General features: G+C 44.3%; 1 protein-coding gene across 1 annotated transcript in view; it reads left to right on the top strand.

Annotated features, from left to right (window-relative positions):
• The first annotated feature begins 6316 nt into the window (after positions 1–6316).
• Positions 6317–15585, top strand: part of EML1 (EMAP like 1) — a 125410-nt gene continuing 116141 nt past the window's right edge. Inside the window, exon 1 of the mRNA XM_058844517.1 lies at positions 6317–6539. Coding sequence (XP_058700500.1) covers positions 6512–6539 — 28 coding nt within the window. The 5' untranslated portion in view covers positions 6317–6511. The remainder of the gene's footprint in view (positions 6540–15585) is intronic.

Raw genomic sequence — 15585 nt, forward strand, 5'->3', positions numbered from 1 at the left:
TCTGAGGCTGCTTCTTGTAAAGGCAGGTGAAGGTGTGATCTCTCTCTGACCTGCAGTGGACAGAGGATGCTTACGCTCCCTCAAAACAAATTTCAGAGCTCTTAGGATGAGCCAATAATTCATTGTGGCTGACACCTCACCTTCCTTTATCACCAAACTGATATCCTTGATCACAGGATCTGCAATTAGTCCCCAGAGCACTGATAGTACATGACAAACACTGTGGCTTTTGCCTTCCTAAAGGATGACACTGCCTCTAATTGCTCTCGAGATTTTCCAGCTCTGAAGCCTTTGTCAGCTAACCTTGGATATACAATCTGTCTAGGGAAGTTATTGATTCCTCTCGTCTCCACCTCCTCCCTGCCCAGTTAGACAGATTTATAGGAATTTTGGTAGGAACCACTAAAATCCTGGCAGAGCTCATTAATCTGTGAATCTCTTAAAGACTTCCCTCCTTGCAGAGACCATCTGTTTGCCTGAGTGCTATTTCTGCAGCTGCCAAATCAGGTTTGCAATACTCTCACCTTCTCCTCAAACCCAGCACACGGTACTGTAATATTTACATTCAGGGCTTGACACTTTTTCCTACCAGATCTGTGCAGAGCAAATGCAACTTCACTTACCTGTGCAAGATTCAAACCCAGTAAAATGAACAGCAATAATGCCCTTAAAAACAAAAGCAGCAAGATCAGACTGAATCATATAATTCCTCTTGGCTTTTTATGTTCACTGGGGGACAATTCAGTAACACCTGAAACCTCTGCAAAGGGAACTGCCAATAACTGTAATTACAGCATGAAAATCTACCATGTATTGATGGGAAAAGAGCTTTGGCCCATGTCCCCTGTGCTGGGTCACTCCTGCAGAGCTGGCCAGCAAAAAGCCACTCATGTTTGTCAGTAGATGCCAAAAGCTGGGCTCATGCTGTCATGCTCACCTTTTCTCCATCCTTGTGCTAATGCATCTCACTTGAGCTCCATAGCAGGCTCATTTTGGCTCAGTGTGTCAGAAGACATTGTCAGCAAGAGCTGTGGCAGCTCAGAAGCCAGTTTTGTATTTCAAATGCAGTTTTTTTGTTTCTTCACATATTGCAGTGGCCTTTCATAACTCTCCCCAGAGAATGCAACCTTTTATAAATTAGATGGGATGAAAATGCCTCCAAGATTCAGACTATCAATTAATTTCCTCTTTGAGATAAATCCTCTTCTGAATCTTTGATCTTATTTTATTTACTGTATATTTGCAGATTTGCATAAAGTGTTTTTTCTGTGAGCCATCAATTATCACTGCTAAGGTTCACATTTCTTAGAGATAGCTGGAATTTCTCCCCCATTTTCTTTTTGAATGTGCAAAATTATTTTCCCTGCTGCTGGATTGGTGTCACCTGACATAGTTAATCTTCTAATCTTCTCTCTGGGGTGACATCAGAGGAGATGATGGAGACACTTCCTTTCTTGAATACAAAGCTCAGATTCAATTTTTACCAGTGAAAATCTTGCTAATAACATTAAAAAAAAAAAGAGATAAATGCAAAATTATGACGTGCCTAGTTATTCTGGGGAGCTGCTATTACTTTTGCATTTGTTGCTTCCTAGAGGGCTGTTTTAGCTGTCAGCTGTGTTTTGCCTATTTTTACTCACTCTTCCTTCTCTGGATGAACCCACATGAGATCTTGTCAGAGCATCAGCTCCTCTTGAAGTTGCATTATTACACTCCCCATCCATCAAGCTGAAATGCAAAGACAATGTGTCAGAAAACAATAATGAAATAAAATTCCAATAATTGGGACTTCCTGGGTGCTCTGCTTCTTGCTGAACCTGGTTGCTTTTCCTTCTGCTGATTGCTGTACAGAGGTTCAAGCCCATCTGACCAGCAGCTCATTTCTCTGCTGCATGTCCTCATGGCACAGCATCCCACTGGCCCTGGATTTGGTCCACTGACCCCACAGGTACATCTGTGACCTCACCAAGGCCCCATCAATGACTCAGGAGATGTGGGGCTGACAGTGGGGCAGGTGGTGGCCAGCCAGCACGCTCCCCTCTTGCTTCTCTGCCCTTTAACCGGGTGCAATCCAAAAGGTGTGGTTAATTTTACCCCTTACATTAGAGGACAGAAAGGCACATGCCATCCCCTTGACTGGAGGGTTTTTCCAGGGGGAAAAACCTGTCTTAGCTAACAAATTCCTAATATTTTGGGTTCTTCAGTGCTCTGAGAGGTCATCCTCATCCTGATGCCAACCAGCTTATACCAGCCTGCAGTTTCTCTTTTAGCCCTGTCCTTCCCTTCCCCCTCCCCAGGCCGTGAATCCTGCATACACAACAGTCAGAAATCTCTTCACACGGCAGGGAAAAATCCAAGGGAATTTGCATAAATTAGAAAGGAGAAGCACATTTCAGCCATTCTCTCTTTAAACTGCGTGGAAATCACGCTGATGGGAGATATAAATGCCTGCTGAAGCGGGCAGTAAGGCGCTTGCTTCAATCTCACGGAAAATTGCAGATTTCATAATCAGATCTGACTTGGTTAGCTAAAGAAATAATTCTCGCTTCTCAGGATTTCCCTCTGTCAGGAGAGAGAAAGGCAGAGGGAAACAGAACAGCTCACCCATGCCCCTACAGCAGTGCTGAGCTTAGCAAAGCCCTTCCACCAGTGATGTCAGCAGACAGCCAGAGTCTGGCAGGGCCTGAGATCCCACAGTGTGTAGCACAGCTCCCTGCTCTTCCTGTGAGGTTTGGATGAGGCTGGCTCCATCCACGGCTGAGTGAGAGACAAGTCAGCAATAACAAAAGCTCTGATCCAGCAGGGACCTTCCAGGTGGATCAGGCTCTTTTCGCAGTCAGATTGCTGACTCAGGTTGCAGGGAAAATTATGACCTCCCCATGGGATTTAAAACCTTAAAGCCCAGATTTTCCATGGTATTTAGGCACTTAGATCAGGCACAGATCAGATGGGATGTGTAAACACATAGATGAGGAGCGAAGACCCACTACATGTCTTACTCATGTAGGTGACAGTATTTGGGCTCTAAGGTGACTGTGTGCTTGTGCCATGGTGGGTGCCCTGCACCCAAGTTTCCCCAAATATGCCCTCTTTCCCCAGGCATATCAGCTCAGCTCCAGGGCCTCTATCTCAAAAGCTCTTTGCTTTGTCAGGACTGGCCTTGGGCGTGTGCAGGGATGGGACATCCACAACATTCCTGGGCAGATAATTCTTCCTGGAAATCTCCAGAGTAGGAGCAACTGTTTAAGTACTTCAGGATGCATTAGAAATATGCAACTGTCTTCCACAGGAGACAAAATATTTTGGAAATATTTTGAAATATATTGAATATATTTGAAATTTTGGAATATTTGGAAATATATCCAGGAAAATATTTTTTTAGGAAATACACCAGTGACTTCCTTCCATACATTGTGTTTACTACCCCACTCACAGTAGGTGTCATGGATTTATGCAGATGGCTGTCTGTCAGGGAGTAGAATGAAGCAGAGAGATTTATAAATGGTTCTCTCTGCATGTTGAGGGATAAGGATCCTTCCGGTTCCTTGGAAAGCCTAAGTGCAAGCAGTTATTGGCAAATATTTATCCCGTTTCTCACGTTGGTTTAATACCTGCTGAAATAATATATGCTTTACCTCTCACCTTTTATTGTTAATTTCAGTTTTTGGCTTTTGCCTTTTTTTGCCATGACAGACACCGGGCTTATTCATAAATGCCCACAACTTTCTCTGTCAGACTTAAATTTTCCAGGCTTGGCCTTTTTCCAGGAGCAAACATGGCTCTTCTCTTCAGGCTGAGAAACAGGAGAAGCTAAAATAAATACTCTGTTTTAATCAAAGAAAAAAAAGTCTTACAATTTATCAAGCCCAGCATTATAACTAAAGTATCCAAGGATCAAAGCTAATTTTTTGATTGAAGTATCCGCATCAAAAGAAGGTGTTTGTTTGTGAGAATCATTGTAAGAATTAGGTCTGATTTGTTCAACTTTTGACCTGCTTTAGTGTTCCACTGAAGAGCTCTCCCAAAGCCAAATCCTCGTAAGGGCTCTGGCAGATGAGCTCTTGCCAGCTTTGCTGCAGATGTATTTTTCCTTCTCCCTCAGTCGTCTCTGCTGGCTTCCCTGCCCCTCGCCCAGAAGATGCTGACAACCTGCAGCAGACGTGGCCATGGACAATGTAACAGGGGTTACTGAGGCAGAGGCTTCTTAAATTCCTCTGGAGGATGAGATAGAGCTGGGACACCAGTCTGGGATTTGGCGTGCCTTCCCTGCAGGCACTTGTCCAGCTCTGCTAGAGGGCTCTAACCTTCAGTGGAGGAGCACCAGCACACAGCTGTGAGAGGTAACTTCAAAACCAGCTGCAGCTGTTTGCTCTGAATACAAGGAGGAATGGTGAGCCCTTAATCCTACAAATACTTATGCATGTGTTTATAACTGTGAGCAGTTCCAGGAACTTCAGTGGGGCTTGAAGTTAAATTGGCACGTAAATGCTTGCAGAGCTGGGAGCCTGCGTTTTCACAGGGTTGAGCTAAGAAAGCTTTGATTCTCACACATTGGAGCAATATGTCTCTGCAGTCAGATGACACTGCAAGAAAAGTGCCCCAGTCTGGTTTAGGCTGTCTTCCTTTCCCAGATGCATACCAAGATCAAGACCAGACATTCCCCTGACTGCCAGAAGAGCTAGTGGCCACTCCTTGGGTCTGTGGGTGGCAGCAGGATGGAGAGGTTAGGCGTGATGCCCTGTACTTCTCCTCCTTGTACAGCCTCTTTGGCAGAGAGCACAGCTTAAGGCTCTGTTTCTCCTCAGAGCTGCCCTCCAGATCAGCCTTACACCACTGAATATCTCCACGTGTGTTGTGTGAGCAGATCAAGAAGCAGGCACTGAGAAGGGCTGCCCTGACACAGCTGTGCCAACAGATCCTCGTGCTGGCCAGCCCCAGTGGCCACCGGACACTTCTGGCTCTGCTTGCCCAACCCTGTGTAGGCAACCCGAGGAATGTTTTTGGGAACATGTCACAATCTACTTTTGCAGCTATTTTTGCTTCTTAGTCAGAGGCCTGACATCCTGACTTGAATCCATGGCTAGCTGTGATGCTGAGTAACCAGCAGAGTATTAACAGGCTTCTCTTCAGAGACCTCAGGCAGAGCCAGCAGTGCCAGCCTTTGGGAGCTTAGACTGAAGCATCCGAGTAAAAACAGCCCAAATTTTTCAGAGGTGCTGAGCACCCTGAGCTCCTAGTATATTTAATGTAATTTATGCTTTTTTTTTTTTTTTTTTTTTTCTTGGAGGCGTTTTGAAGAAAGGTATTCCCGATGGCTCATTTCCCCCAGGGGATGTCTCTGGCCACATGGTCTGGAAGTGATTCCCAGAGAACCAGCCCCATGGAGCCCCCCTTGCCTCCTCCCAGCCCTCCCTCCGGCTCTGGGTCCGAAACCCTGACATTTGTGAAGGGCTCAGACACTAAAGGTCTGAGTCAGGCAAAGCCCAGACTGTTCCTGACTGTTCCCAGGAGGAAAAGTGGCAGCAAATCAGCACCCCCCCGGTTGTGGGGCTCCCACCAGGTCCTGCACGTCTCTGCCAAGCCCAGCCTGGCTCCAGCGCTGCCAGAGCCTTTGCTTGTACTTCATTAAGGTGCCTAATGAGCACACCACTGTGCAGGGGTACTCTCCACTCACTGTGCGAGTCTGGGAATCTCATAGCGAGCAAATCCCACATAAACATTTTCAAAGATTAAAAAAATAAGTTGTAGGAGCAGCCACTAAACTGGCATTAAAGTGGCGTGTTTTAAGCAAGAAAAGTAATGAAGTTACAGAGAAATCTGCACTCACAATATTATTATAAAATATATATATATAATATATATATGAAACAGCCTTCGGTAACAGTGTCACAAAACATTTTCTCAGATATTACAATATAAACAAAGACTTTTTTTTTTTTTTTCCTTCCTCCTTAAAGAGATACACCCTGGCTTTTGTCCCCTTTCCAGCAGTGTTTGTTACTCGGAGCCTGCAGAACGAGAAGGTACAGAGCAGGATGTCAGAGCCTATCCCCCAGCCCATCAGCTGCCCCCGCAGCCCCGGGGAGCAGTAGAGCCCTGCGGGGTGGCTCCCAGCACCCACGGCACAGCAATTAGCTCTGTTCCCCGCGCAGATCTGCGGCTTAGCTCTTAAAAGCCGTTTCATAAATATTCGATGGCCTTTCCGACAGGGTAATGTGCCTCTGTGACATTAAAGAGGAAACTCTGCGAAGGGGAGGGATGACAACAAATTTATCCACCAATAGCACACTCTTTTGGCACAAAAGCACATTCTTATCTTTACATCCCATAATGAGAAGGCAGGGACGGGACTGTTGCTACAGCTCTGTGGGTGGGTAGATGTGGAGTGCAAGAGGAGGGTGGCTGTAAACTGTTAGATATTTTTTCCCCCTTGCCTTTGCAAAGAGAAGGACCCGCTCTTGCGGTCCTGCAGTGGTTTTCCCGAGCCCCCGGTGAGAGGATTTCTCCCACGATGTCAGACTGCGAGGGACTGCCTGTGGGTAAGCGCCAGATTTATATTTACCCCGGTGTCCTGCCGCCCGCTTCACATTCTCAGATTGCAAAGTCACACGCGAAGCTCTCGCTTTCGAAGGGAGCCGGAGCCGCAGCAGGGAGAGGAGAAAGTCCCTGAAAGCGCTGCAGACCCTGGTGCGGCGCCTTACGAGTCCGTGCGGTGGGCTGGTGAGGGTGGCCTTGGATTCTCTCTGAAGGCACAGGGGCTGGGTAGGAGGAAGGGTTCTGGAATTGAGACAGACGGACTGAAGTGTCGGTATCCAAAGGATGGTATCGATGTGTGCAGTCTTGAGCTCGCTAAGGAGAGTTTGTGGGGATGGGTGCTGCAGGACCAGGCGCTGTGTGTGCGTCCTGTTTGTTCCTTGATAAACCTTCCTGGATGGTAACGGACACAGCGAGGACAGATAAATGTAATGCAAAGGGTTTATTTGCTGAAAGGAAATAGAAATTTGCATTATTTTTAAAATAAGTGCATTACACACTTTGCATTTATCTGGGAAGGAATCCTTTACTAGAGCTTAGGGCTGTATCTGTCAAACTTCACTGAGAAGAGGAGTATGTCAGCAAGCAGGTTTCTCAGGTGGTTTTTAAAAACTTCTGTAGGAACTGTAAATATTATCTAGGCTGCCTGTACAAAAGGAAACTCTTGTCAAAATGATAGCCTAATTCCCTGCTAAGGCATTTTACTAATAAAGAGATGGACTACTGGAAGCACCTTTTATTTTTTCTTTTGCCGTGGCAAGCATTTATCTTCTTACATGTATTGCTATATACAACACGTACTGCGTAGCAGTTCCATAGGTCTGTGAAGGATGTGCATCAAAGATGAGGTTCTAGGCTAAAAAGTGTGGCTGGAGAAGAAGGATGCCACAGCATTTTTCTTTTTTCCTTCTCTCTCTGCTTCCATTTTAAAAAGCAAATCCCAAGTCTAAAACGGCGCACTCATAGCTAGAGTGGAAAAATATAAATTATGTATATGGTGCAGAGTGAGCTGCACCATGCACAATTCTCTGGGCTGACACTATCAGCTAAAGACAGGAGAGATGAAAATGACCATTTCCTGCTTACCTGCTCAAAGGGGTGAACTGTTAATCAGCAAAGTTTCGCTTCTCCAGGCTTTGATTTAGGACCCTGGCCCCGGTTTGCTTATTAAGCACTCTAAGTTGGGGGTGGGATATTTCAGGGTGACAGTATCAGTATCAGCTGGCATCTGATATTAATGATGAAACTGATATTAAGAGTGCATGGCATCTTGTGTGCAGAGGTTACTGATATCTCAATTATCTTTGCTGCTGAAAGGACCTTCAAGTTTTCTTCCAGAAAAACATTCATGGATGCATTGAGGGAAGTAATTAATTTCTATGGGCGGGAATGAAAATTAAAGTGATGTTTAGATGTGGATCAGAAATGTGCCAGCATACACAGAGCAAATGTTTATTTCTCTCTGTTCCCCCAATAATTCTCCCCTGCTGTCCAGCCCTGCTTGAGGCCTGCTCCCAGGAAGCAGGGCCCGCCCTGCCCCATGTCAGACACAACCAACCTGTCCCAAGGGACACCTGCTTCATGCACCTTGCAAATATTCTGGTTCCTGTACTTACAGATGTGTGGATGCATATATACACACAGAAATATGCACAAAACCAGCAGTGGAGAGAGAACCTCCATCAGAGTTATTAAGTAATCCTAGTGAGTGAGCTGCTGCCAGCTTGTTTTTCATGTCGGGGATTTTTGAAACAATATTTTTGTGGCTATTGCTCTTTGACTAGCTAGGTCGAAGTTTAAAACTTCAGCAGTTTAAATCTTCACACTCCACAAAAAGAGTTGCAAAAACCATCATCATCAAACTTTCTAATACACTGATTGGGGCAGAACTGCCCCTTTTCTGGATCCAGTGAGCATAGAAAGCTGGGACTGGTCTTCTAAAATCCTTAGTTTTGAAAGCAGACAGAAAATACAGCTACAAAAAGTTGGTGCAGTGACAGATATCATTAGCACTGCAATGTGGCTGCAATCCAGAGCCCTGCTTCGAACACAAACCCCACAGCCCTCTGCATGCACCCGTGTCACACATGCACACGGCTATAAATAAGTTTAGCCAAAGCACAATATTAGTGTCAAGTGTGTGTACTGCTTCAGTAACCTCTTTGCAAAGGGTATGCCTCACGAACAACCTGGAGAGCTGCACTTTGTAGTTACAGGAAATTAATGCCAGAGTTTTTAGACTGCTTTCAGCCTACACAAGAATGTAGCAGGAACAGCTGTGTAATTGTTCCCTCAGAAAAGCAACTTGGGGGGAATGGCTGAATACGATCTTTGACTTAAATAGCTGGATATGAACAGCTTGATACACCAATAATTTTTCAAGAGATTTTATTCTCTTAAATAAGTACTCTTAGTACTTGCTTCTCTTAAGTAACAGTATCCTATTTCAGTGCTGGAAATGGTTATGCAATTTTTCATGATGAAAGCCTTGGGTGTTTTTAAATTACTGGTTTCTGTTCAATTCCAGTGTGGCTGCACCCTTTCACTGTTGTGGAATGGAAAATTAAACATGTGATGCAAACAAGGTTTTATTTTGTATTTTGAATGTAGTACAGAAGATAAAAAAAAAAAAGGATCTTAAATGACAGAATGCAATTACATGTAAGCAAGTGTACAGTCATTTTGGATTGAATTCATACCAAAAAAAGACATTTGAAAGCCTTTTGAGATTTGGAAGTGAACAGAATTCTAAAATTTACACTAATAATTTCCCATTGTAACACAGGGAGATAAAGAAAGAAAGATCAGTCACTTCAGGACAAATGCACTCCTATTTGTTCCTCATTAGCAATTATTGACATACAGATGCTATCCATTAGTGCCAGCTACATAGATTTCTTGTCACTCCTACAAGCAGATAAAAGAAAAGCACATCAATTATTTAAGTGCTTCCCCTTGTGTGTATTATTTTCCTCTTGTAAGGAGTCATAGTTCAGTCTCTGAACGACTGAACAGCTTTTCACGCACCCAGCATTTTGATTAGGAATATATGAGTCATGATGGTTCTGGTTCTTAACACAAACCTTTTGACTTCAGAAAAATCTCTGAAGTCATGCAAAGGTTCTTCAAGTGCCTCTTTTCTTTCTTTCTTTCTCTCCCCTTTCAGTCACAGACTGACTTTGAATAACATGGGTAACTTCTTGTGGATAACACCACTGTCAAAATAACACAGGGTACTGAGCCATAACAGAGGAAAATTATAATGCTGAAGAAGAACACCAGGAGTCTCATATATGCATACTTTCTCTGTTATTTACTGCAACAGGGCTAAGAAGGGGAAAAAACAGAACTGATGTAGCTTGTTTTGCAGCAGGTGGCATGCGAATCTAACCAAATTTCCTTAAAATTCCTCACGAACTTTTATTGGACGTGTTTCAGTAGAGGAGGAAGCAAGACTTTTCATCTGAAGTATGTTCCTGGCTCTTTAGCTAAATACTTCCTTTCAGAGCTAAAATTACATATTTCAAACATGTCTTTAAGACAGGCTGGAGCCAGTTGATAAAATTGGTGTTTTCAGACTTAGGATATCCCAGAAAAATACGGGAATTTAGATTTCCTGAAATTCAACACATTCTGTACTGTCGTGGGGAGTCCATTTATCTCAGCCAGAGAGGCTGTTAGTGAGCAAGACCTCTGAGCTCCCATGCTGGGCTGGTTCTAAATAGCTACTGGGAATAAAATATGGCCCATGTACATTTCTGTAATAAAAAATCATGACCAGCACATGCATGAGCACTACTCCTGTGGAATAAAATTGCCCCACTTTCACATACTCATATTAGCATATTTCAATATGCTTGAAATTAACATTTCATTAGATTTGGTGAAGAATGTCTATCTTTTTGCAGGTAACTTCATGTTTCCTTTGGGGGTGGAGCACCACTTCTGCATTGCAGTTTGCAGGGTGAAACCCTCACTAAAGGGCAAGGGCCTGGAATCACCTTTCAGTGTGGCTGTGCAGACTGCAGTCAGCACTCTGGGGAAAAGCAGAGAAGTGGGAAGGTTTCTCCAGCATATGCCAGTTACCTGCTGTAGCTTAGGAATGAAATGGCATGACTTGAGCAACTCAAGAGAGCTCTGCAGGATGAACCATAGCTCCTGACTGCACTAAACCCACCAGCACGGGCTTGCATGCTCTGAGCTCCCCAGGAGCATCCCCCTGCCAGGGGAAGGTGAGCCCAAGGTGCTGGGGTGATGAGAACAGGCAACTATCTCTATTATTTATCAGGGATAAACACTTCACAGAAACTCTGATCTTGGTGTATGGACCCCTTGGCAAACCTGTTTCCTTTTGCAGTTAGGAAGTCAGCTTAGGAGATGAATGCTAGCTATAAGAAGACACATTCTCCAAGAAAGCACTCTTTCATCACAAAATACAGATGTTACTAAATCAAAATGTAACATTTTGTTGACAATGTCAGTATGTTAATACATTTCTAAAGATCACGTTTTTGAAAATTGAAATTGAGCGGGAGCAAGACAGAAAGCCTTTGGATGCTCAGGTTAAGTAAAATTAAATATTATATCTGGGAGTATAGTCCCAGTTTGATGAAAATGGAATTGAAATACCAGAATTATCTTGGCAGCTGGGAGTTCTCCTTCCAACTAGCTCCATTGCTGCTCCAGAAATTCCACGTGTCTGTGCAAGCATTGCCTCGAGCAACAGAGGCTGTGCATTCAGGGGACAAACACAGATGATGATGAGGATGATGAGGATGATGACGATGATGTTATAGTTTAAAGCTTTAGAGATGGTTTGGAACATGAAAATCAGGCAACCACACAAGGAAAAATGAGTTACTCTGGTGCCCCAGAAATCCATGGTTCCCAAGAAAAACTCCAGAAGTAGTTTTATGGTGATGAGCAAGCCCCATGGAGACACCAAGCTGGGAGCCTGCCAGAGGTATGCCTGGAAAGCCCTCTCTGTTCATACAGCATTTTAAGACAGCCCCATAAGTCAAAATATTCAGCCTACAGTCCATGAAGAGTTAAAATCACATGAGTGCTGCCTTCACCTGCTTCAGAGGCTGCTGAGGGCTGAGCAGGGCTTTCAAAGCCTTGGGGCTGGATGGCTCCACTATGGGTCTCTTCCCATCTACCTCCTGAGATGTTTTGTTGAGGGAAAAAGGGATTTTTCATTTGGGAGAAATCTGAGACCTCCCCAGAGCACAAGGCAATTGCTGCAGTGCTGAGAGAGGAAGAGAGCTGAGAGCAAGACAGAGGGCCAGGACTGACTCCACACTTGCACTTGGGCAAAATGCCACAAATGGCAAAGCTGTTTCTTTTTCATCAAAAGCAAAGGTGAAAGAAGGTGGTGTCTGTTGCAGCCCAATATTAGGGGGTTCTCAATAGGGGTTCAGCCTAGCTTAGGCAAACTTAGTGTACCTGTACATAGCTGCGCAGTACAACAACCCTCCACCACTCACAAAATTATTTCTGACAACTAGCTTAAAACTTTGCAACCTCTGGAATTAGAAAAATGGAAACTCTGTTGTTAGCTCTGTTTTACTCCTCCAACATGAGTCTGCTGTGCCTTAGGCTTGGTGATGGTTTGGTGGGAGATGACTGTGCTCCAGGAGTGCCCTGAGCACAGTCACTGGGTTAGTCTTCATCTCCAGCCTCTGCCTTTAAAGTAGCAGGTGAGGTCTCCTAGACTAACTAGACTAGAACTAGACTACTGGACTAGTCTAACTATTCAGCTGGCAAGTAGAGGCTGTGCCAGTTCACTGCTTTTCTGAAGCAGAATGTGAGTATGTGTGCTATGTGCTACAGAGGCTCTAAGTGGGGGTATTTGACCTAGCAGACACATTAACACCCATTTTCACAAGAAAATGTTTGTTTGTTTGTTTGTTTTTCTTTGAGGAGGTGTGCTGAAGGAGGAGAGCTCTTTCAGGCAGTCAGTAGAGGCAGTAGGAGTTTGCATGCTGAGATGGTGGTTAAGGATCTAGTTAGGAAATACAGAAGATGCTACATCTTTCCCACGTGCTCCTCCCCCATCCCCCAATGGGTGGATTTTCCTTATCTGCAGAAATACTTGAAAGCTGTAGTTTGTCCCAGGGTCTGTGAACAAGAGCACTTGCACTGTACAGCACATTTCTGAACACTCTTATTCCATGTTTACAGTAACTTAAGGCATGCAAAAAACAACCTGTGTGTTTATTCTCCTCCTCTCCTCCACCCCTCATAACATCTGCGGTATTTCCAATATATTCTGTGTTAAGCCATCAGTATTTGGAAGCCACAATTGCATTTAACAATGCCTGGAGCCTTCTCTTGCTGAAGACCCATTATATAGGCAGTAATTTAGAGGGTGGGGACCCCTTCCCTTCCTTTGCCATTCAGCCTGCAAACTGAATGCTCAATGTGCCCCCCAAAAACCTGTGCCCAGTCTCTCATCATCATATTCAGCTGCTTCTCTGTCCATGTTATTTCTTTCCTTGAGACTGTGATCAGCTCCCTCACCACACACTAGTGGTTTCTACAATTAAATTTGTGGTATTAAGGATTACCCTACATCTCAGACCTCCTCTAAAACTCACATAAAAGATTGTCAAGATCCCCCAGACACTTTCTTCCTTGTGGGAAAGAGATTCTGGGGCACAGAAACAGGCTCCTGACAAATGCCAGGTGCTGGTCATGGACATGTTAAGAGTGCCCAGGATCAGTTCCCCCTGAAGGAGTCCTGGGTTTCATGGAGCAGCTGAAGTCACCACTGAGTCAGCAGGGCACACAGGGGCTGCTCATAGCTGCTTTTGGTTCTGCACACGGTCTGTCAATCACACAATTTGCTTTTGGAAGAAAAGCAAGCCCTTGCTTGGAGGACTCCAAACTAGGCTCGGTAAAATGATTGTGACCCTTGAGGAATCACAGCAAATTCCAAGAAGACTTTGGAAGGTACAGTGCTGTCTCCATCACAAAAAAGAGGGGGCATTTCAGAGAGGTGCCAGTGGCTGATCAATCTTGGGCAGCTTTTCCACACTGCCCAGGCAGGAAGCCCCCAGCACCACTCCACTGCTCTCAGCACTGTTTGTATGGCTCAAGTTTCCACCACCAAGTGCTCCCTGGGAGAACACAGGCTCATTCCCACCAGGTATTATGAAGGCATGAAATTAAGTTTGGAGAGATATTTGAAAGGTTTAGGCCCAAAATCCCCTCATAAATCCATAGACACTACGAACAAACTTGGCATTTCCTGTGATTCTCACCTATCTTGCAGATAAATATACACTTACACATTTCCTCTTTGTGATGTGTTCTTTGTGGAGCTGCAGGGTATGCTCTGGCTTTGCAGTTACACAGTGCACCCAGAACACTTCCCAGTGACTAACATGGTTACTGTGAAAATGGTAAAATCCTTGCTGCTGAACCAGAAGGTGAAAACTCCTGTAGCCAGACAATTTTCCTGAAGAGCTCTGCTGTGGAAATAAAGAAATAAAAGCACAAACACACAAAAAAAGACTTGGGTGTAACATCTGAACACCTGAGTAATTTTTCACAGGAACCCAAAAATCTAAAAAGGAAGCTGAGTGTCTCAGGTTGTGCTTGATCACGTGATTATGAAGGACCTGATTTCAGGTTAAACTTATCATTTGCACATCTCCCACTCATACTTTGGCAGCATGATCCAGAATTTTGGAGTCAGGAGGAGCTTTTCTACTCAGTCCAATGAATTAGGATGACAACTCTCAAAAATCTCAGAAATATCTTTATCCCCCTGACCCATCAGTACAAACTGTGGCTGGGTCAGTTCACTTGTACTGCTTAGACCAGCAGCTAGAGCCCTGTGCCGTGTGCCTGGTGAGATTTGCTGGGTGAGGCCCCACCAAGCACTCGTGGTGCATGGGAAGAACCAGGCATTAGTCATACTTTGTCCCAGCACAATTGCTCAGAGAAATGTGTTTCTATTTGCACTAATTAAAACTTAGTGAATGTTTCCCCTGCTGAAACATTACTAGATATGACTCAGCAATAAGTCACACTAAGAGCCATGGGTGCAGAATTATTCAGAGTTTATATGTGAGAGACTGAGGCACATCAAGATTAAGCCAAAAGCAGCTCCCAGTGCTGTGGGTGTGTACTCAGAGATGTCAAGGAGCTCTTCTTTCAGAGCACCCAGCACACCACTGTATTTCACATATTTGAACTCCATTGGCAGCTGTGAGCACAGGGCATGTCCATAACTCAGACCTATGGTCTCTAGTCCTGTTTGAGGAGATGAGGAAGATGACATTAGTGACCATTTAGGAAAAACTAGGTTCCCACAGTTGCTCCACACACTAACTCTTCTCCCTTCAAGAGCTGCTCTGCAGCTGAAGCACAGATGCAATCCAGTTCCCAGCAGAACTTCTCAAGCTAACTTAACCTGAAATTGTCCTTGATCTTCCTGGATTGGTATACTTTACCATGTTCAGTATCTTCAGCAGGTGAAGCTGGGACATTATGATAAACAGCATATTGGAAACACATATGTCATAAAATACAAGATACTCAGACACCTCATAGTTAGATCTCTAGCAATAAGTATACTTCTTTATAATTATAACTTGATATTTCACCAGTTTCTTGGGGATGCTCTGCAAGGTCAATAGCCTCACAAACAAACACTTCTGATATGGGCACAGATGTCTTTAGGGTGCTAAATCTGTCATTTCCTATAGTTCTTTATCTCAGATGGGAGGCTCCCAGGTTCATCTTGCTGCTATGACAGTCAGCTGGCTTTCTGACACCCATGTGATTTAGGCATGATATCACAATCTCTTTGTGCTGGAGGCATATGGACCACATGTGGGAAGGATTTTGAGAAGGAAACTATTACTTCCTGCATCTATCATAAATTCCAAATGGTATATTCAGGCATAACTGTTCAAAACCAGACAGCGCACTGGTGAAATGGAAACAATTTATCTGGGAAATCTCATCTAAACTGTTTGATTATTCTTACTGCTGCCAACTCTTTGATGTTTATCATGAGCCACTTAAGACTTGTTTTAA

Source organism: Poecile atricapillus, chromosome 1, assembly GCF_030490865.1.
Source record: "Poecile atricapillus isolate bPoeAtr1 chromosome 1, bPoeAtr1.hap1, whole genome shotgun sequence".
Classification (NCBI taxonomy): domain Eukaryota; kingdom Metazoa; phylum Chordata; class Aves; order Passeriformes; family Paridae; genus Poecile; species Poecile atricapillus.